The sequence below is a fragment of the Malus domestica genome, chromosome 05 (genome assembly GCF_042453785.1).
Source record: "Malus domestica chromosome 05, GDT2T_hap1".
Lineage (NCBI taxonomy): Eukaryota > Viridiplantae > Streptophyta > Magnoliopsida > Rosales > Rosaceae > Malus > Malus domestica.
This window is the reverse complement of record NC_091665.1, coordinates 32593062-32614314: the sequence shown is the minus strand read 5'-3', so window position 1 is coordinate 32614314 and position 21253 is coordinate 32593062. Positions and strand designations below refer to the sequence as shown.

Sequence of the window (21253 nt, the reverse complement as noted above, 5' to 3'; positions counted from 1 at the left end):
ATTGTTTAATTTATACGTCAATATGGCGTTCATGTAAGTAAAAAATGAGTCTGTTAAGTGTTGCATCAGAATGATTTAGGTTTAACTTAATGACCAGACCAAAGAATAAGCGAATAGTATAAGTATCATAAACTTAGAGTTGTCTTTGTGCACTTACAGATGTTATTGTTTACAAATCATGAAAAAATTGGTAAGTCTTGACATCCTCCACAACAAACTTGACACCACCAGTGCAGCCCAAAACTGCCACAACGGAGAACCAAGCAACCATTGCAAAGTTGAGAAGCAACGAAGAAAGGTACATTTTGGTGTTTTTGGTCTGCCTACTTCTAGCTTTTAAATATGCCAATGCAGGGAACACAAAGTCCGAAAGGCATGGCTGCTGCAACATGAGTGATAAAAACCATACATATCGAGGTGAAAAAAGGCGGAATTAGGGTTTATCGGAGCGAGAAATGACCGTGCAGGTGGTTTTTTGTGACATGAGTCCCTCCTCAAAGTAGGCATACGTTGGCCTGCAATATATCTACACATTATGAAATGTAAAAACAGCATCAGAAGTGAATTCAAAGTTGGGAAAATAGTAGGGGTTTAACACTGCATTCAGACGAAGAAAATAAACTTGGGATTTGGAAGAGGTAAAAATGGGGTTAAGAAACTTATCTGTTGAGTTTCCTCGAAAGAGCAAACTTTGTGTAGAGGTGTCTCGATCACATCATTCATAGAATACATCTCACAAAAGCATGTGGCCGCCTTTGTGTTTCGGTCTCAACAAAGCCTATGCGGTCTCACTCGTTATAAGAGTTATCCTATTAAGGCGGCCCTATCTAATATGTTCTCCGTCCAAATGTAGGGTTAAGAAACCTAATCGTTGAAATGTGGGAAGGGATATAAGGTTGAACTTATGAACCAAAAGCCCAGTAGCCAGTAAAGGCCAGTTGCCAGTAGCTCAACACAATGACAGCATATGCTGCTGATACATCTTTGTACACGTTCTTCTTTGCAGGCTCTCTCGCTGTATTCTGGTATCAAAACATAATTCAAACTTAACAAATTGAAGGCTCTGAAGTTTTTAGAAGATTAGCTTCCATCCGAACTGTAACTAACTGATTTTCTATCAATCTTTTTCCCTAGTAAGCAAGAAGAAAGAATTATTAAACTCAAATTTAAAAAAAAAAGCAAAATTTGACAGATTGATATATATGTTGTGGAGAAGTAGGCTAGGCTACTTTAACTTGTGACATCAGTTGTTGTGCCGGCAAAGCCAATTGTGCTAAAAGTGCTCAAGGCATTTACCTCTCTCAACGAGTGGATATCTGGCAGCTGAGAAAGCAGTTCAAAAGCCCCAAAGAAAATGATAAATGGCAGCAGGGTTAAGCTACATTCACTCTGATAATATCTGTATGCAGCCTGCATAAAAAGAATACGGAATTTTATATGCAATTCCCTCTCGAGCTTCGAGTTAGCTCGTCTGGTGGTTGGGACCGAACGAGATTGAAATTGAGTTAGAGTCGTTCATACGAAGTCTCATCACTTGTGTGGAGGGGACTTGTAAGATTTAATATGTTCGACTATAGTCCAGTTTATAAGTTCACCAAACAATGATCATGACGTTAGTTTAATTTAATTGAAATAGTTCAGTTTAGACCGAGCCACAAAAATTGAACTACAAAAACTGAAAATGCATGAGTTTAGTAGATTAATATCGAACCTTAAGGCTACTTCTCTGCTCTTTCTGAAGTCAACAAACATGCTTAGAATGCTAGGAATCAACAAACTCAGGTGGTTGATTCATTTAAACTTCCTCACATAGAATCCCATTAAGGAAGGCATTACGCACATCGAGTTGTTGGAGGGACCAATTGTTGGAAACAACAAGGGCAAGTATGGTCCGAATAGTATCCGGTTTGACCACAGGACTGAAGGTCTCTTGGAAGTTGAGGCCTTCTTGTTGATTATTAACTATAAATACCGTATCATCTGTTGAATTTTCACACAATCAATCAGACTGAATATACAAATTGATACAATGTCAATACCTTAAAAATACAATACGAGAAAACTAAAAGTTCGTTTTCCATTTTGATAATCACCTCAAACGTAAAGGGCGTAAAATCTAATTAACCATATGATGACATACCCGCCCCGACCCGGCTGCTTCCCTAGTCGGACGCTCACAAGCGGGATGGGCTATGATCTTACAGGCCCAAATTTCCTCCCTACCCGACTTCAGTAAAATCCCCAAAAGGCCCATCCATCCTATTAGCAAACACAAAAACCCCAATTCTCCCTTCTCCCCCTCTCCGAAAGCCGCAGTGCGATCCACGCAACAATGGTCTACATAACTTCCTGGGACGAGTTCGTCGAGCGATCCGTCCAGCTTTTCCGCGCCGATCCCGAATCTGTACGTTATGCTTTATTCTTTTTTCTTGTTTTGCTGTTTGGCTTGCTAGAAAATTTTAAAAAATCGAGTGAAGTTAGCAATAGTTCTTGATTGCTGCTTGATTTCAGTGCATGAAAACCCTAGTCTTCAATGGTATAATTGATTTTTATCGACTAATATTCTTCGAAAAATCATGTTCTCCGTATTCGAATTATTGCTGTTTTGATTACGTTTTGTAAACGAGTTCTAGGTGATCGGAATTGATTTTATTAGACTGATACGTAACTGTTTCTAACGCTTGTGATGGATCTGTTTGTTGATGCAGACTCGATACGTGATGAAGTACCGGCATTGCGAGGGGAAATTGGTTCTTAAGGTTACTGATAATAAAGAGGTACTAATTGCTTTCCCCTTTGATACCGTGTATTTACTCAATGTGCAATCGTAAATTGGTTTTTAAAGGATTTATATCATGTTATAGTGCATTGTTTCTCAATTATACTTGTGTTTAAGAACATCCAGTAGTTTTCCGAGTTTGGTGTTATTCTTTTAGAGTTCCGTAGTCTGTGCATAGAACTTTGTCTTATGAGTTTTCCTTGGTTCTTTTAATATATGTGCTTACAATTAACTACCGAGATGTTTAGTCCACAAAGAAGTTATTTACACATAAATATTCATAGCTGGTCTTGTACTTTTTGAAGAAGGTAAATGCTAGATTATGTTATGTGCGGTCAGAAATCATTGTAAATTTTTTTATTTAAAATTGAATATAAACAGTACTTGACAAAAACTGATCCCATGATGTACGATGAATGGATGTGATTGGAGGATCCCCGGGATCCTCACAAAGAGGATCCGCGGGATCCTCACAAAGAGGATCCGCGGGATCCTCACAAAGAGGATCCGGTGAGGATCCTCTCTCATTTGCGAGATATTAGGTTCACAAACTTTTTTTTTTTGTTTAGACTAGTGTGGTTGTGTTGGGATTTCTTTTTTTCTTTGGGAACTTAGGTTACCTCCTATTTGTGGCAGAAATACCTAGATCAGCTTCCTTCACCTCTGTTTTTAGATTACACAATCTGTTACTGTTGATGTTGATGCACAAAACCGGAGCGGTCTTGGAACAACGTAAATCCGACCGTGAATCTGCACAAACGCTCAAGAACACGAAGAACACAAAGAACACAAAGAATACAAGGATTTTATCGTGGTTCACCCCAATGTTTGGGCTACGTCCACACTGTAGTTGATTCTGTTTCTCTGTAAGTGTATGGATACAAGTGTTTGGGGGAAGTCCCCCAGAGAAAGAAGAGAAGGGAGAGGAGAGCCTCGGTGGTGTGAGGTCTCTCCTGAATGTAATGAAAGCTTTTCTTAGCCTTCTTAGGCTTGGCTCTTTTCCTCCTTTAGAATGAGGGGAGGAGTCCCCTTTTATAGAATAAGGGGCTCCTCCTCTTTTACAAAGTATGGGCTTTAGTGTGAGGCCCAAATACAAGGCCCAAGACCCAAATATACGAGGCCCAATATATGGTACCAACAGGAGTCCCCCAAGTCTTCAGTCAAGAGAGTCTTTTGGCTGGAGACTTCAAATCCAATCCATGTACGGGCCGAAGTGGCTAGATGTCTTGAACCAGTACTCAACCCAAGGTAATGCTCAACATAAAGCAATACTCGGCTAGAGGTATCACACGTTACGAGACTGCTCGGCTGGAGGCGATACTCGTTGCGAGGCTGCTCGGCTAGAGGCTATGCTCGCGGCGAGGCGTTTGCTCGGCTGGAGGCGATGCTCGTTGCGAGGCGGCTCGGCTAGAGGCTATGCTCGTTGCGAGGCGGCTCGGCTCGTGGTATTCCTCATTGCAAGTATCTACTTTATGTCTACATGCACTCAGTATGAGTTGATTCTCGACATGACTCGGGTCTGTAAGTTGGGTTTGATTTTGTAAGTGCCCAAAATGAATGGTGTCTGAGCCCGTGGGTGTCCAAGCAAGTGGATGTCCTGGTTGGGCAAGAGATCAATGTTGATCAGTAGAGCTGGTTGCTCGATAATTCCTGACAACAAATGACAGTATAAGTATGATTGTATAAATCAATAACGTGGAATTAATCATGTGATATCATTTATAATAATTATATTATTTAATCATGAGTCATCATGATATAGAAATAATATAATCATTATTTTATAATAATTATTTTAATCATAATTATAAAAATAATAAAATATTCAAAGAAAAAGAATCTTCTCCTTTTTTCGGTGGAAGCATGGTGGAGACATAATTGGTGGTTTTCTGAAAAGAAAACGTTTTTCCTTTTTTTTTCTTTTTCCTTTTCTTTTTCTTTCCTTGGCCGACAATGGGGTGTGGGATATTTCCCACCAAACCCGTTCCACTTTCTTTATTATTCCTTCTGTCTCTTCTTTTGCTGTTGGGTATGATGGAAGGTGGAGTGGAGCTTCCACTTCTTCTGTTCCTCACTAATGTTGCTGCAGCCTGCATTCCCTCTTTTTCCTGATGTCCTGCACCTGCACTTGCACCTGCAAATCATGTGCAGTGGTACTACCCAGCTCCATCCCATTGCAAGCAAATACAGATAGCTCCGGTCTTGGCAGCTATGGATGTTGAAATATGAAAGCTTAGGACAAAGAAGCTGCATGGTGGTGGGTATGTGACGAATGGTTCGCTCATGGCTGGAGCCTGAGCTTGCCTGGCTCCCTGTATGCCTATCATCGGCCATCCCTTCGCTGAGTTGCCGTGCCATTCGTGGACCCTCTCCCAAATACCTCTGAACAAATTCTGAACCAACGACTTTGATGAAGGCATCTTGGTGGCGTTGAGCTCTAGCTCCGGCGTTGAGCTTGGCGTCCGCAATGGCGTTCTGCGGCGACACGACCTCGCAAAACGGAACCTTGGTGGGTGTCTTCCTCTTTTCGCCTGGAAGTTAGGAATCACACTTGCTCTTCCGCCTTCCATATCTGCGCAGAGAGCTCGCTCCTTTTGGCTTTGGAGCTCCTGGAAGTTGTCGAATAATTTTGGCAAGGAAGACACCCAGGGCTCAGGCCGAGGTAGGAGCAAAGTAGCTTCTTCGTAGCATCATCATCTTCTTCTTTACAGGGTCTTCCATCTTTCCTCTAAGTCTAAAGGTTGAAGACAATGTTTGTTTCGGTTTTTTAGAGGGATAAAGTTTTAGAGAGAGGGATAGGGTGAGATCTGGAATTAGAGACATGAAAAGACGCGGTGGTAGCTGTGTTGTTGAGAGAGAGATGGAAAATGGGTTTTTGGATGGTTTCTTAAGACTGCAGAGTTTTCCAGAGAGAGAGATGAGTGATTTTGAGATCTGGATCTTTTCTGTTACTGGGTTTTTTGCAAATTTTTGCAGATTTACGATGGAGATGAAAAAATGAAAAAGAACCGACACAACTTTTCGTATCGATTCCCACAGACGGCGCCAAATGTTGATGCACAAAACCGGAGCGGTCTTGGAACAACGTAAATCCGACCGTGAATCTGCACAAACGCTCAAGAACACGAAGAACACAAAGAACACAAAGAATACAAGGATTTTATCGTGGTTCACCCCAATGTTTGGGCTACGTCCACACTGTAGTTGATTCTGTTTCTATGTAAGTGTATGGATACAAGTGTTTGGGGGAAGTCCCCCAGAGAAAGAAGAGAAGGGAGAGGAGAGCCTCGGTGGTGTGAGGTCTCTCCTGAATGTAATGAAAGCTTTTCTTAGCCTTCTTAGGCTTGGCTCTTTTCCTCCTTTAGAATGAGGGGAGGAGTCCCCTTTTATAGAATAAGGGGCTCCTCCTCTTTTACAAAGTATGGGCTTTAGTGTGAGGCCCAAATACAAGGCCCAAGACCCAAATATACGAGGCCCAATATATGGTACCAACAGTTGATGTCACTCAATCTATTTCAAAGTGTTCATTCATGCTCTCTTTTTCACCATTGAGCATAGAGTGATACTTCTTTGAATGTTATGTGAAAAAAATACTTGAAGGAACTCTTTTCTTGCCAAATTGCTCCCAAACTGAACTTGAGGCGGCCTTACTGGCGATAGTTTTTAGCTTCATGGCCATATTTTTTTTCTTCTGTCTTACCGTTTGTGTCTTTTTATTGGTGGACAAGTCTTAATTGCAGAAGTCTGGGTGAAATTTGACTGTATTAAGGTTGTCTTTATGCATTTCAGTAATATGGAAAGTCACCTAGGCTTTCCTCATATGTGGAACAGGCTTCATATATCCTGTAGTGAAAACATGAACTGAAGTGTCTTTTATGGCTGTGCTAGAAACTGGGGATATTTTCTTTAAAACTCAAATGAGTAAATTGTTGCAATGGTCCCTCAACTTTAATCAAATTGGAGCAATGGTCCCTCAACTAAAAATCCATTACTATTGGTCTCTCAACTTATCAAAATGTGTAGCTATAGTTATTTTCATCAATTTCGTCAAAATTTTGTCAAAATAAGTTATGTTGGAATAACCATTTATATAATTAGGGTCCCTCAACTCATCAAAGTGTGTAATTATGGTCCTTTTCGTCAACTACGTCAAAATTTTTGTCAAAACGAGTTATGTTGGAAGGACAATTGCTACAATTGGGTTAAAGTTAAGAGACAATTTCTTCAGTTGAATTAAAGTTGAGGGACCAATGGTAATGGATTTTTAGTTGAGGGACCATAGCTACACGTTTTGATGAGTTGAGGGACCAATGGTAATGGATTTTTAGTTGAGGGACCATTGCTCCAATTGAGTTAAAGTTAAGAGATCATAGCTACAATTTACTCAACTCAAATTGTTAGATTCAAGAAAATGGATGCATATCACTTACATCATCGTCGATTACATGCTTACCTGATGTACTCATGTGATGGATCCTTTTGCATTTGCAGTGTCTGAAATTCAAAACAGACCAGGCGCAAGACGCTAAGAAGATGGAGAAACTCAACAACATATTCTTCACTTTGATGTCCCGAGGTCCTGAAGGTAGTATCTTTATCCAAGCCTAAATATTAATTTTTTTTCGAAAAGGTTTTTGGCACAACTGTAGGTCCCAGTCCGGTTGTATTTATGTGTAAGCAATTAGATTGCTTGCTATGTGTCTGAACACGAACAGTGGGGTAGCCACCTTTTACCGAAGTTTCCTTTCACTAATTACAAAGGAGCTTTCGGGATGTTCGAGAACATGTTTCAAATGCAATGGAATTCCCTCCCTTGAATTTGTTTCCAGTATGACCTTGATGTTATTAGTTCTATTTCTGCTAAACTAAAACTAATTCACATTTCCTGTTGTTCTCCTTTTGAACAGCGGATCCATCAGAAGTTACTGGGAAAGACCAGATGGACGCACAGCCGACCAAGAAAGGACGGGGAAGAAAACAATAGTTGAGTCGGCGTAATTAGGTTGTTTTTAGGACTGATCTTACAGGGAACCATGGACTCCTAGTTATGTTTCAAGAGTTAAATAACGGACCCATTTATAAGTTCGTAACTGCCCTCAACTGTGATGAAGATTCTGAGATGAGACTGGCTGGTCGATTGGCGTATTGCAACCAATCGATCAGCCACTCGCATCCCGTAAGATTAGTCTTGGGGAAGTTCTCATAAGAGAGTTGTTCTTATTTGGTCATGCCCAAGTATGGGCTTTCTTTGATTTTCTTCTTGAACGTCTGCATTCGATTATTCACAGTGGTAGAAAAGGCCGCATCCGATCCTGTTTGATCAAATGAGATCCAACGGGGTTTACAAATCCCCCAAAACATGTCTAACCCGTTAAAAAGTTCAAGCGGTTAAGAGCATTTACATCTGTATTAGAAGTCCTAAGTACAATTCTTCATTTGTTGTAATCGCTTGTATAAAAAATGAAGCTAGGCAAAGCTTTATTTGAGAGGACGCATGCTAATATTTCATGGCTGCCCTCTAAAACATGGGAACTGGGTGGAGCTCTAGATTGTAGAGCAAAGACAAGTTAATGTGATTTCCCCTTTGCCAATCTAATGATGGCCGTACAGAGCCTTACCGGATCCCAATGCACTCTATCCGTTTCTTTCTTTCTTTCTTTTACTTTATTTTTTGGCATAACAAAAGGATAAAGTTGTTAAAAACCAAATCCATGCATGTGATGTACCACAAAAGCTTGTGAAATATTTGCTCCCAACGAAAAGATAGCGTGTGGAATCGGGGTTTTTGGGAAGCAAATATTCTTCAATCAAAGTTAAAGAGACAGACCAGATGGACAAATGGGACAGAATGTCTTGGAGGACAAGGTGGATTCATTAACGTTACCATGGCCATTTTGTTCACAAATTCTTTTAATTGTATTTTTGGAATACCGTTGGGTTGTATACCGAGTAAACTGATTCTTAATATTATAATTGTAATATGTTGATTTGATCGTACAACGTGATTGTATTTCAGTACTGTTGTACAATAATAGTTGGGGTGGTGTTATTCACACACCTCTGTTTACCTCTCGCACATCCTTCTCAAATTCTGACGGTCATATCGAATGAATTGAACAACATCAACAAACAGAAATAAACAAAAAAATGTGTTGATAACACCAACCCAATAGTTAATGAATTGAATGTAGGGTTTCAAGGAGCATGATTCTCATGCAGACGCTAAAGTGAGCTGGAGGGGGTTTGATTCTTCAATCAAGCAACAAGAAGGAAATCATTAGTTTGTATATATAGAAGAGTGAGTGAGAAGGGAAGGAAAAGAAAGATGGAACAAAGAAGCTTTTGCGATTCCTCAAAGATCTTTCAGTTTACAAATCCAATCGTCCACGTTAGTTCCTTCTTAAATAATTAAAGAAAAAAATAATAATTAAAGAAATGGAAAATAAAGCAAAGTTACTTAACTTTTCAAAGTGGAATAATTCTCCACATTCTCATTGGTTTGTCCACGTATAGCGATAGTTAAACTACACATGTAAACAATACATGTTGGGTGATGTAGCTGCATATGTTACTTTTAAACTTCACGTATGAACAGTGAACCAACATACTCATATACTATGAAGGAATCCATAAAACAAGTCGGCAGTGAATAGTAACTAAACTCCTTATAAGCCTATATAAGATTCGTTAACTTCCCAATTTAGGACAAATCTCTGCACCTCGCAAATAAAACTATAGATAAAGGAGAAGGGAAAAAAAAGTAAATTATTGGTGTTTTCATGGCTCTACATTTTGGATAAAGTTAACCTTTTGACCTATAAGATCTGAATTGTTCCCGACTTAAACGTTGTAAAGTATGAATTCGTGCACTTTGAGTGGGAAAAACCATGCTTTAATCCAACTTTTCTTTCTCTACTTTTTATTACTCATAATTATGTTTTTATTCTTTTTCCTCCTCCTTTTTTTCTTCTGAAAATTTAACGTTACGAGCACACTAATGTAATTTGCATCCTTGGGTGATATAGAATTGTGTTATTTGGGTTATTGAATGTTTTGATCTCTCAAATTCATGCATGGTGAAATACTGAAAGTGTTGGAATTGCTTCATTCTCCGAACTTCTGTTTATAAGCCTTAAGCATGATTGGCTCATAGAGTAGCTGGAGTAGGCAGGCCGCTTAGGGCCCCCACTTTGAAGGGGCATCAATTTTTATATATTTAAATTAATATTACAAATATTGTGTTTGTTCAAATAAGATGTTTACAGACTTTGAGTCTTTGTCTCTAAACACAATAGCCAGTTTGATTGAGTGGTTGAGCCCAACATTTGTAAGATTTATTTGTTTTGTATAATTATTGAATAAAAAACAACAAACTTGTTTTGTACGTGAAAGGTGAAACATCAAGTTACTCAAACTTGTTATTTTCGACTTCAAAAACAAATATGTTTACTTTTTTGGTTGCACTCCCTAGACTGCCAGACACCAAACCCTAAACGGCTAAACCATTTGGCCTTTGTCACATTCCCCAAAAGAAACACCAAATTCTAAACACCCTTGTCTATTCTAGGACTCCACTTCGAATGCTCGCCTAGAGACCCAAATTAACAAAAACGGGCCGACCTTATGTAGTATGCATATAAGTGTGTTTTGTTATTTCCAATTTTGGTCAAAAATGTTTGGAATAACTATTTTCTTCTAGTTTTGTGTCAACTTCTATTTCTGTTTCATTCCGAACTCGATATTTTCTTTCAAAAATAAAAGGCAAAAGTTGCTTTGCTCCAATGCACTAAAACAATTATAAGTTTCCACCAAAATAAGAAAGAACCACGTGATTGCTAATTACATTTTCATCTATAAAGAGTATGTTTTGTCCATTTAACTAATTAAACACACTAATAAGTAACAACATCTCACTTAATATCAGTCAGTTTCTGCATATAGTTTTTTTTTTTAACACAATCAATATTGAAGAAAAGGAATAACACGCATGAAAAAACAATGAGATAAACGTTTCTAGCTGCTTAAGCGACGATCGCCTTGTTTTAAAATCATAATATAATGGTTTTTTCTTCAGAATCATAATATAGTTGCTGAACATTGTATAATGATTAGAGATGCTACTTGAGTTAGGTCAACCTGGATCCGTCCATGTCCAACCCGATTTCAAATCCTATTGAGTTGGTTAGATGAAGAAAAAATCCGCCCAAACGCAACCTTAACCCAATCATTTGTTTGGTTGGGTTGGGTAGGGTGGATGCCTTTCTCGCCCATGTCAACTCAAGCCAAACCTGATTTTGAGCCCCAATTCTCTCATGTACATATTACCCATTCCACTTCATATTATATAAATTATATGTAAGTTTTGGAATGACTATACTTGAAGTTGTGTTGCTTTTATATTTATTTTGATTGAAATTTTGGTATACGTCTTGTTATTTAATTTTTTTTTTGAATTTTTGAAATATTTATTAGTCTCCAAGTTATTTGCTTTGGCCTTTTTGTGAATTGATGACGTGCAAATGAAAATGTAACTAATAGTTTTTTTATTCAAAATTTAAAAATCATAAAAAATAATGTGTTATAAGATTAAATTGAATAAAATTAGGCGAATTCAAACCCAACCCAAATAAATCCAAACCTAATTAAATTCCGAATCCAACTAACCTGCATGACCCGAACTAACCCAAATTCGAATTGTATAAATTAGGTTAGGGTTGGTTGACCATCTATCCCGCACGAGTTGCACTACAAAAATAATCATGTAAGATCTCTAATTAGGCATTACATCATATTATTAAGTGAATTAATTTTTAATTGAAAGCGAGCTGATTACGCCAATGAGAGAGAGTAAAGTCAACGGAGGTAGGACCGGTGGGGCCCCATGGCGGGTCCAGTCACCGAAGTAACAGTGTCTCCCCGGCGAAGGATACAAATTGTCAAGCAGTCAGAACGGCACATCGTTTTACGTGTCAGACTTTAGGGTTCAGTTTTACACGTGTTGATAAATGATTAGCCGTCCTGGCAACGGCTATATTGGATGCTCTCGACTGCTGGACTGGGCCTTGGGCCCCACTCTTGAACGGACGTTGAGATGAGATAGGCCGCGCAGCAGAGGGAAAATAAGACTTCAAAGCAAAGTAAGGAGCAAAAGCTTTTGTTTATGTCGTGTTCTTTCTTTTCTTTTCTTTTTTAAATATTTTTTTTATTACTCAACAAGATCGAAATTAATTAATTATTATTTTTTAAATATAAATATATCGTTTGCATGAAAATAAAATATAAGAAGAGTGATAAGTTCATTTAATTTTTTTTTCGTAACGATGATTCTCAATCTTATTTGTCTATAAGATCGATTGCTCAATCGCTATCTTGATTTAAGGTGTCCACTACATTGATAATATTCTCTTTATAAGTATCGTAATTGTAATATCAACAGTTAAGTTACTGAACATTTTCACGGTTATCGCGAAAAAATTATTGTGAATAAGGGTGACGTCTAAATCAGTGAACAAAGCATGTTATATTCTAAGGTTTAGTTTTCAATTTTTGAAGAATAAACGGAATATAATATGACCACCCTTAACTATTTAGTGTAGTGACATGTAATTGCTATTTTATTATAGTTAGTCATTATTTAAATCTAGTTACGTAAAATGTTTTAGCAATTGATGTAATTTGACAAAAACAACTTAACCATTGGCTTTTCTTTCAAAACATTCAAGATTAAGCAACGAAAGAGAGTTGCATCTAATCTTTGTTATGACGAAGTTCCAGCCTCCAAGTTGTTAAAATATAGTAGATTATCATAATCACTTGATATACTGGCACTTGAACTTCGTTTTGTTGAGCAATGAATTCAAATCTTATCAACGATGATTGGTGAGTAAAAATTAAACAAAGAAAAAAAAATACTTTGATCTTTACAACTTATCCAACTTTACCATATAATACAGCATCGTGCATTTGAGTTGTTTCTTATTTGGCAAAACAGTACTTTAACCGGTACTCTGCTCAATTTTATGAAAAAAATTTAAACTTCGAGCGCAAGGAAACAAGCGTGGTACCCTATGCAATTGACCTAACGGACGTTTATGCATGTGAGTACGTTCAAACAAGTGTCATTTTACACAGAAAAAGAAAGACATGCAGACAATCGATGAATGGACTATATGAAACCGTCTTTGTCCTCATTTTTTGACGCCCAATCGAAATTTGCAGGGACTGCACAACATGCAAAGAGGCCAAGCGAAATCTACCTCTTCAACAATCCTACCATTATCTGACACTCACTAAGCACACGAGAGATTCAACAATGTAACCGCACATTTTCAAATAGATAAAAAAGAAAGATAAATATATTATCGGTTACACCGTAAATTTGGTCAGAGCAGACAGTTTTTTTATGCAAGTTACAAAAGTAAAAGCTGGATTGGAGGAAAAAAATACCAAATTTAAAAACTTGAAAATTGAATTGGGGGGAAGAGAAAGAGGAAAAATCAAATCTTGAAAGAAAACAAAGAAAAAGTGAAGGGAGAAAAATAAAAAGAAAACTTCGTGTAGACCGTAAAAGCAAAGGCTCACTTTAACATTTTGTGGACGTCTGTATGGAGTAGAGGAAGACCATTTCCGAAAAGAGAATAACAAAGGTCTTCAAGCTGGGACCCCCCCCCCCCCCCCCTCCTTCATATCTGTGACATAGACGGCAGTTTCATCTCTTCATTTTATTTCCTCAGCCTTCTCTCTCTCCTCTTCTGGCACTCCACTGTTCGTTTATTTATATCTCCTCTCCTCTCTCTCTCCTCTGCTCAAATCTTTGGGTTTCTCCCTCAAGAAAAAAAGGGTAATTTATATTAATAAAACAAAGATGGTGGCTTTGGCTTTGTATTCTTGTGGCAGTGTGATTTCTATCAAGCGCAAAGCAAAAGTCTTCTCCTTCACACCTTTCAATCTCAAAAGCATGAATTGAGAATCTAGGTTTTGAAGGCACCAACTCCAACAAGGTCCGTTCGTTTGCTTCTCTTGTTTTCTTCCCTCAATCAACTCACAATTTTACCAAATTTATTTGCTGTAATGTCTTGATTTCCATCTGGGGTTTCCTCTAATCTGACAAATTTCATAAACCCAGTTGGTTGTTTCATCTCCTGGGTGAAATTTCATTAGAAAGTTGAATACTTGTGGGGGTAAAAAATGGGATTTTGGTAATCTGGGTAGTTGTTTTATCTGCTGTGGATTGCTGAACATTCTATAAATTAGGTTGGGTTGCTGAGTTTTTGGTGTGTTTTGTGTCAATTTTTAGCCTTTTCAGGATTTAGAATTGTGGGTTAATTATTTTTGGTAGTTTTGGTAGATATGGAGGAAGTTGAAGAAGCTAACAAAGCAGCTGTTGAGAGCTGCCATAGAGTTCTTAGCATCTTGTCTCAGCCACAGGATCAAGTTCAGTATAGGAATCTAATGGTGGAAACTGGAAAGGCAGTGTCTAGGTTTAAGAAAGTTGTCTCCATTCTCAATACTGGTTTAGGTCATGCTAGAGTTAGAAAGCTCAAGAAGCTTCAAATCCCTTTTCCTGAAAGAATCCTTTTGGATAATCCTAACTCGATTGGGGACCGTCCATCCAAAACTCCCCACTTTCTTCAATCTAGATTTCCTGAAAACCCAACTCAAGATTTGAGTTTAGATGTTAAAAGTTCCTTGTGTTTGGGGAATCCATCGTTGGAATTGAGTGCTAATGGGAAAACCCCAATTCATCCTGCCCAACAAGTGCCGCCGGCGCAATATCACTTCTTTCACCAACAACAGCAGCAGCAACATCAACAACAACAGCAACAGCAGCAGAGGATGTTACTTCAGCAGCAGCAGATGAAGCCCCAAACAGAAATGATGTATCGTAGGAGCAACAGCGGCATAAATCTGAATTTTGATAGCTCTAGCTACACACCTACAATGTCATCTACGAGATCCTTCATTTCTTCCTTGAGCATAGATGGAAGTGTGGCTAACTTCGATGGTAATTCCTTCCATTTGATCGGGGCTCCTCTCTCTTCGGATCAGAATTCACATCACAAGAGGAAGTGTTCTGCTAGGGGAGACGATGGGAGTGTTAAATGCGTTGGTAGCAGTGGTAGATGTCACTGCTCAAAGAAGAGGTCGGATTTGTCTCCTTATGCTCTACTTGGTTCAGTAATATCTTGTAATGCTTTTGTGTCCTGTCATGGAGGAGCAGTTATACTTGCTTTTTAACTATTTTATGTTTATGTTCTTCTGGCAGGAAGCATAGGGTGAAAAGGTCAATTAAGGTGCCTGCTATCAGTAACAAGCTTGCAGATATCCCTCCTGATGATTATTCATGGCGGAAATATGGCCAGAAGCCAATCAAGGGTTCCCCTCACCCTAGGTATCATATTTCTGCATTTCGAATGAGAAATTGATTTCATTTGATGCGCAATATCTTCTTCCAATGCTTTGTGTATAATATGCAGAGTTGATAATTAGCATGGTTGAATATTGAATGTAGTGAGTGTTAGTGTTAACCTTTTTTTGTGTTTTTTTGTTTTTTTTTTTTTTGTTTTGGTTGAAAAACGGGGCTATAACCAAGAGGCCAAAGAAATCTAGTCAATAATAAATCTAGACTGGGACATCCCAAGTCGATCCTCACGAATACTTTTCTGTGTATTTTTAACATACATGATCAAGGTTCTAAAAGGCGCTAGTCAGGCAGCAAGCAGGGGTGGGGGCCTAGGCGGTTTTTTAAATTTTAATTAAATTTTTATCCCTAGTTATTTTTACAATCGAATTTAGGGTCAAGATTTGTTCAAAGAATTCAAGTTTGAATATGACATGGATTGATATTTGATGAGGCTTGTTAATTGAACTTTCAAGTTTTTTCGACACTTCTATGCAATTTCGTGTTTATCCATATGCTTGGAAATCAAATGTCAGAAAGAATCCAAGTTGAATATGACATGTAATTGATATTTGATAATGCTTGTTGATATTCACTCTTGAGTTTATTCAATACTACTATGCTTGTCGAAGATCTATGTTAAAACTTCTCAAGAACTTAATTAACCATTGAAGCTGCATTAACTTGTGCAGGGGATACTATAAATGCAGTAGCATGAGAGGTTGTCCAGCAAGGAAGCATGTCGAGAGGTGCTTGGAAGAACCCTCGATGCTTATTGTTACCTATGAAGGTGAGCATAACCACCCAAGGATACCATCGCAATCCACAACAACATGACATTCATGGAGAGCCTTGCCGAGCTCAAGCCCAACGGTCACTTTATCAAACCCTTATCTATGTTCGGCTTGAGATGCTCCTGTACATATATTTGCATGGTTCAAGCATGACCTACAAATCGGAGCAGCTATTTCGGCTTTGGGAAGTTGGCTCTTTCGAGCGTTTTTGCATTTAGGCGAGCGGGCGTGTATCCCCGGCGGGGGAGACTCAAACATGTCTGTAAAATTAGGACATCGTCCCATAAGAACTGTTTTTTTATTTATTTATTTTTTATGTTCCTTTTAGCAATCAGGGCTTCAAACAATTTAGGGTTTTTGAAATTAATGAAATGCCTTTGATGTGGTACTTTTGGTTTTCATTTTCTACCTTCATTGTTTATACGTTTGGGTGATAGAGTTTCTTGTGAATGGTAGATAGTTTTAGGAATGATGAATTAGAAGCCAAGTCACAGATGGTCCTGTTTACCAAATTGCTCCTGCTTTCAATTGTTGTGAGGAAAAAGATAAGTTAGGTGTGACTAATGAGGGGGACCAAGATGCGTTGTTAACCTGTTATTATTCCCTCACTCCAATCAAACCAAAATGATATTTTTGGGTCCAATTCCCATAAATGGAGTCGATTCTTGCATACAGTCGGGGATATAGAATGTTTTCTTGTAGTATTCATCACATTAGTTGATATCTCCATGTTTTCGTATCACTCATCAGGTAAGATATAATTGCATGCACAATAAGCATAGAGTTTTAGGTAATTTATCATCGGCGAGGCTCAATTCTTTACTCTTCTGATAAAGATACTTTGGTAGTTTTATCATACATAATAATAACACTATCAAAGTATTTTTGTAAGTATGACAACTCTCATATGCGGTGAGACTAGACTAACGTACAATTGCATGAATGAGATAAAAAAAAAATGCAAAATAACTCTCATACTTTAAATGCTTTACGAATGACATGGTTGGTACATTCTACCCAAGTTAACTTTTTTCCTTTCAGTTAGCAAAAATTGAGGAGAATTAATGGAGAGAATCGAAGTAGGTAAAAAGACAGTTGCCTGAAGTGGTAAATATTCATTATTTGGTTGGTGAATCTTGGGAGCTTGTAATAAGGGAAGTGATACGGCTCAGTACGCTACCAAAACGATGTAGAGAATGAAAAGATTACGTGTCACAACAGAAAGATGATTATTTTCCCTCATAATCTTTCTTTCATTCTCTTCCCTTCTACTTGAACTGTTACAATTAAGCACAATGAAATAATTGTTGCGGAAAGTGGCCGTTTACTACAGTGGTAGAAATGTGTTAAGCTCTTGTATGATAGTATGGCTTCAAACCCTATGGATGGCAAATCTAAAATATAATTTAACAAAATCTATCGTTTAACAAAAAAAAAAAAAATGATTGTTGTTGACCTCAAAGATTTTGTCTTCTACTATTTTTGCTTTTGGGGTTTGCAGAGAAAATTAAATTTAGGGGATCTCATTTTTTCGAAAATTTTTAGTATGTATTTGTGTATAAATAACATCGACATTTGTCATCACTAAATCTTTGTTTGTTGGATCATTGGTTGCAGATTTGATACTTTATTGATATGATGTATGTCATATGCTAACGCAGTTAATTTATTCTAAATATATTATAGATTGAGTAGAGCAATGCGTTCGCCTCTTAAGTTTGAATTTATTTTCCTGCCAAACACAAATAGGGGAATGTTGGAAAATCGTTTTCTTGAAGGTCAATGGCGTGCTGTAGCAGTCATGAGATGAAAGTCAACGAGATTGGATGAGGTTAAACACACTCAATATTTTTTTAAGAAGATTAATAATGTCTAATTAGTGATTATGGTTGCTGCAACGTTTTCCAAATCTTTGATGAACTGTTCGCTAAACCAACCAGAGTATTATGTTATTACGCAATCAATAATTAATATAATTATTTAAATTTATTTTAATATTCTTGAGTCTTAACAATCAATCAACCAGTACTGTTTAGTCTTCTTTTTTGGGCTTTAATTTTAAGCCCGACCCAGAATTTGGTTTTGATTGAGAATTTTTTGTCAAGTCTGTTGAATGGACCAGCCTAATATCCATGGTGGGTTGACTAGTTGACCCATGACCCATGACCCATGACCCATGACCGATCACTCAAAGCTGTGAGATTACATTACTGTCCATATTTCTTATTTATGTTTAATTTTAATTAAAGGATTACAATGGTAATTTTGTGATTTTCGAAGTTAGCACTGATTTTCGAACTCTCTTATTTTCCATAACATTATTTTTTAGCCGTTAAATTAAATATGTCAAAAGCGTCAAAAGATTAATTAAAAAATAAGTGCAACAAAGAAAACGAAAATATGATAATCACAGCCCATACCGTTAACAAAACAAGGAAATGGAGGATGCTTGGTGTTGTTGTATGGAAAGAGATATTCTCCGGATCTCTCTTTCTAAAGTTCAGGAATCAAGTAATCCAGACCTTTGAAATTTAATTCAACGGTAAAATATAATTATAGCTTTTAAGGAATCAAGTAACCTAAATCGTTGGATCAAATTTCAAATACTCAGATCACTTGATACTTAGACTTTGGAAAAAGAGATTCGATCTATTTCCATGTTGTATCGTCCTGTCAAAAACTCTTAGACCTAGTTTGGGAGTGAGGTGCTTAAAAAAAAAGCACCTATGAAAAAAAGCTGTGAGGGTTTTAGGTGTTTGGTAAACTGAAAAAAAAGGGCTTATTTTGGAAGCTGCTGTGAGAATAAGCTGAAATCAAAGGAAAAAGCTGAAGCTGCTATTTGCAGCTTTGGAAAACTGGCTTTTTTTCAAAGCACATGGAGCTACAGTGCTCCTTTAATGAAAAGACCCACTATCAGACTGCTTTTTTTTCCAAAAGCACTTTTACAAAAAAGTTTACCAAACGCTCTGCTGCTTTATTTCACAGCCGCTTATTCTCATAGCAGCTTTTTTTCAAAGCACAGCAATACCAAATCAGCCCTTAATCATGTATGACGTACGTGTGGGACAAAACAAAACCAAGTAGCACAAGTCCCCACTGGTGGGCGCCGCGTCTTCTTCTTCGTTCCCTTCTCTTCTACCAACATCTCCTACTAGTCAACATGATTTACTTTTCAAATGCAAAACAAAAATATTCTAGTGCTCTATGCTAAATTTTGTTAAAAACCGTCGTTGATGTGTACGTGAATATTAAAGCTGAATAACTACTAATCTAACATGTAATCTAATAAAATTCATTTTTGATAAAAAAAAAAAAACAAAACAAAAATAAGTGGATTAGAATCGACATTGTGAGAAGAGAATCAAAATATCGAACGAAAGAGTTACAAATCCGTTACGGAATTTGATTTGTTAACGGATATGCATCATAACTGCATATACAAAAGGGAAAGAGATTTCATGTACAAATATCATAATTAGTTCATGCTAAAATAAGTAAATAAAAAAGATTAACAAGTTGCCGCAAATATCTGAATTCTGAATCAATAAAGCTCAGGGCAAACATAATTAACAGTCGGTAATTAACTTTTAATCACGCCCTTAACCGCTTTTTTTTTTTTCTTTCTATTCCCGTTTTTACAAAAACTGTACACACACCGCCAAGGGCAAAAATGGAGAGTCACCCAAAATACTTTCACCAGAAACGCCAAAACCGCATCGGCGGCGGCTCAGAACAGCGGCGCCGGCAGATTCAGATCGAATAACAACGGCTTCTTCTCCTTCCGCATCTTCTTCTCCTCCTCGCCCACCACCACGTCCACATTCTCAAGCTTGTACCCTGTATACTCCGACCTAACCGGCGCCACCGCCGGAGCACTGGTCATAAAGTACATCCGCGGTGGAGGCCAGAACATCTCATAGCCGCCGCCGACGAGAAGCGAGTGAGGCGGGGCAAGAGCGAGATTACCAAAGTTGGTCTTGGCCTTGGAACCGCGGAGGCTAAGCGCGGCCTCGTCATACGCACGCGCCGCCTCCTCGGCGGTGTCGTAGGTGCCGAGCCACTTCCGAGTCTTCTTCCACGGATCGCGAATCTCGGCGGCGAACCGTCCCCACGGCCGCTTCCGCACGCCTCTAAAATGCGGATCCTTTCCCCCGCCGCCTTTACCGGGCGAAGCGTGCTTGGGCTGAGCTCGAAGCTTGCGGGGCGGAGGCGAAGGCGGTTCGACGGCGAGGGAGAGTGTGGTGTCGCGGAGGTGGAGCGCGTCTACAGTAGACATTGGGTGGACCGTATGGAGAGAGAAAATGGGGGCGAAGACTGGAGTGAGAGTTTAGGGTTGGCGTTTTGGAGGGTATTTATAGGGGAGGAGACAGTCTGGGTTAACGCCGACAGCTTTGGCCTTCGGGGTTGAATTAAAAAATATTATTTTTTATGAAAATATTTTTAAATTAGTAATATACTAAATTGGAAGGTAAATGGGTTGAATAAAATAACGAAATAGGCTTGACGCAACGAAGGCATTCGTGTAAGATACCGTGGGGGTATAAATTATCAAATACAATAAACGTACTTTGCACAAATCCAAACACTTCTTTTTGTTAGTTTACATTTGGGATTGCAGACCAACATTTATAGTTGTCGGTTTCTATGTAACGTCGATTGGTTTGGTTTTGCATTATCTTGGAAGCTGGTTATTCTATCTGTTTAATACTTAGCTTGTTACCACTTAATAATACGGTTCAGTAGTATTTTTATTCATTTGTAAATAAGAGGTCTTAATTTCGATTTTCATCAAAAACGAATTTGAACCATATTATTACCGTTAGCGTAGTGTAGACTCAACTCACTCCCCCACTCTTTTAATGTAAATAATATCGTTTGTTAAAAAGGAAAAATGATTTGCTTGATAAACTAGGTTTTGGTGAAATGAGGTTCTTTTTTAATTAGGATCTCAAACTTGATATACAACGGCAATTTGTATTTGTAGTAAGTTTGATACCTTGAAGCAAATAAAGCCATATTAATATGGTGAAGTTATAATATTAACATGAAAATTATACTTAAATATGAGTTGATGAAGAGTCTATAAAGAGTTCAATTCTTGAAAGAGCCTCCTTAGGCCATCTCCAACCGAAGGAGGGCCAGATGACCCGTTTTAGCCATCTGTCATTCCTAGAAATTAATATTTTAATGAACAATGCATGTCCATATTTTTTACCATCTCCAATCGAGGGCCAAAGGGTCAAACATAGTCCTGTCACAAAAAATCATCTCTAACCGAGG

The 21253-nt window shown here is 38.0% G+C and overlaps 3 protein-coding genes across 4 annotated transcripts; 2 read left to right on the top strand and 1 right to left on the bottom strand.

The window, feature by feature from the left end:
* Positions 1–2247: 2247 nt before the first annotated feature.
* LOC103417112 (signal recognition particle 9 kDa protein) lies at positions 2248–8104 on the top strand. The gene is made up of 4 exons (XM_008355311.4): positions 2248–2404; positions 2709–2777; positions 7271–7364; positions 7687–8104. Exons 1-4 carry the CDS (start codon positions 2333–2335, stop codon positions 7761–7763), a joined length of 312 nt encoding a protein of 103 aa, XP_008353533.1. The 5' UTR covers positions 2248–2332; the 3' UTR covers positions 7764–8104.
* A 5359-nt stretch (positions 8105–13463) lies between these two features.
* Positions 13464–16361, top strand: LOC103435693 (probable WRKY transcription factor 21). 2 transcript variants are annotated; one of them, XM_008374101.4, is made up of 4 exons: positions 13482–13779; positions 14127–14922; positions 15045–15170; positions 15872–16361. In XM_008374101.4, exons 2-4 carry the CDS (start codon positions 14129–14131, stop codon positions 16014–16016), a joined length of 1065 nt encoding a protein of 354 aa, XP_008372323.2. In that variant the 5' UTR covers positions 13482–13779; positions 14127–14128; the 3' UTR covers positions 16017–16361. The 2 variants fall into 2 exon arrangements, with proteins under 2 accessions (XP_028958513.1, XP_008372323.2); XM_029102680.2 differs by having other exon boundaries at positions 13464–14922.
* Positions 16362–19489: 3128 nt separating this feature from the next.
* LOC103409128 (ethylene-responsive transcription factor ERF096-like) lies at positions 19490–20461 on the bottom strand. The gene has a single exon (XM_008347943.4). The coding sequence runs from the start codon at positions 20247–20249 to the stop codon at positions 19701–19703; it is 549 nt and encodes a 182-aa protein (XP_008346165.3). The 5' UTR covers positions 20250–20461; the 3' UTR covers positions 19490–19700.
* Positions 20462–21253: the final 792 nt, after the last annotated feature.

What these genes read in the sequence shown, in the direction of transcription:
- LOC103417112 (XM_008355311.4), top strand. Translation starts at nt 2,333, where the DNA reads ATGGTCTACATAACTTCCTGGGACGAGTTCGTCGAGCGATCCGTCCAG. An exon ending in TCCGCGCCGATCCCGAATCT is followed by an intron (nt 2,405 to 2,708) that starts GTACGTTATGCT and finishes TTGTTGATGCAG; the next exon opens with ACTCGATACGTGATGAAGTA. An exon ending in GATGTCCCGAGGTCCTGAAG is followed by an intron (nt 7,365 to 7,686) that starts GTAGTATCTTTA and finishes CCTTTTGAACAG; the next exon opens with CGGATCCATCAGAAGTTACT.
- LOC103435693 (XM_029102680.2), top strand. Translation starts at nt 14,129, where the DNA reads ATGGAGGAAGTTGAAGAAGCTAACAAAGCAGCTGTTGAGAGCTGCCAT. An exon ending in TGTCACTGCTCAAAGAAGAG is followed by an intron (nt 14,923 to 15,044) that starts GTCGGATTTGTC and finishes TTCTTCTGGCAG; the next exon opens with GAAGCATAGGGTGAAAAGGT. An exon ending in AAGGGTTCCCCTCACCCTAG is followed by an intron (nt 15,171 to 15,871) that starts GTATCATATTTC and finishes TAACTTGTGCAG; the next exon opens with GGGATACTATAAATGCAGTA.
- LOC103409128 (XM_008347943.4), bottom strand. Translation starts at nt 20,249, where the DNA reads ATGTCTACTGTAGACGCGCTCCACCTCCGCGACACCACACTCTCCCTC.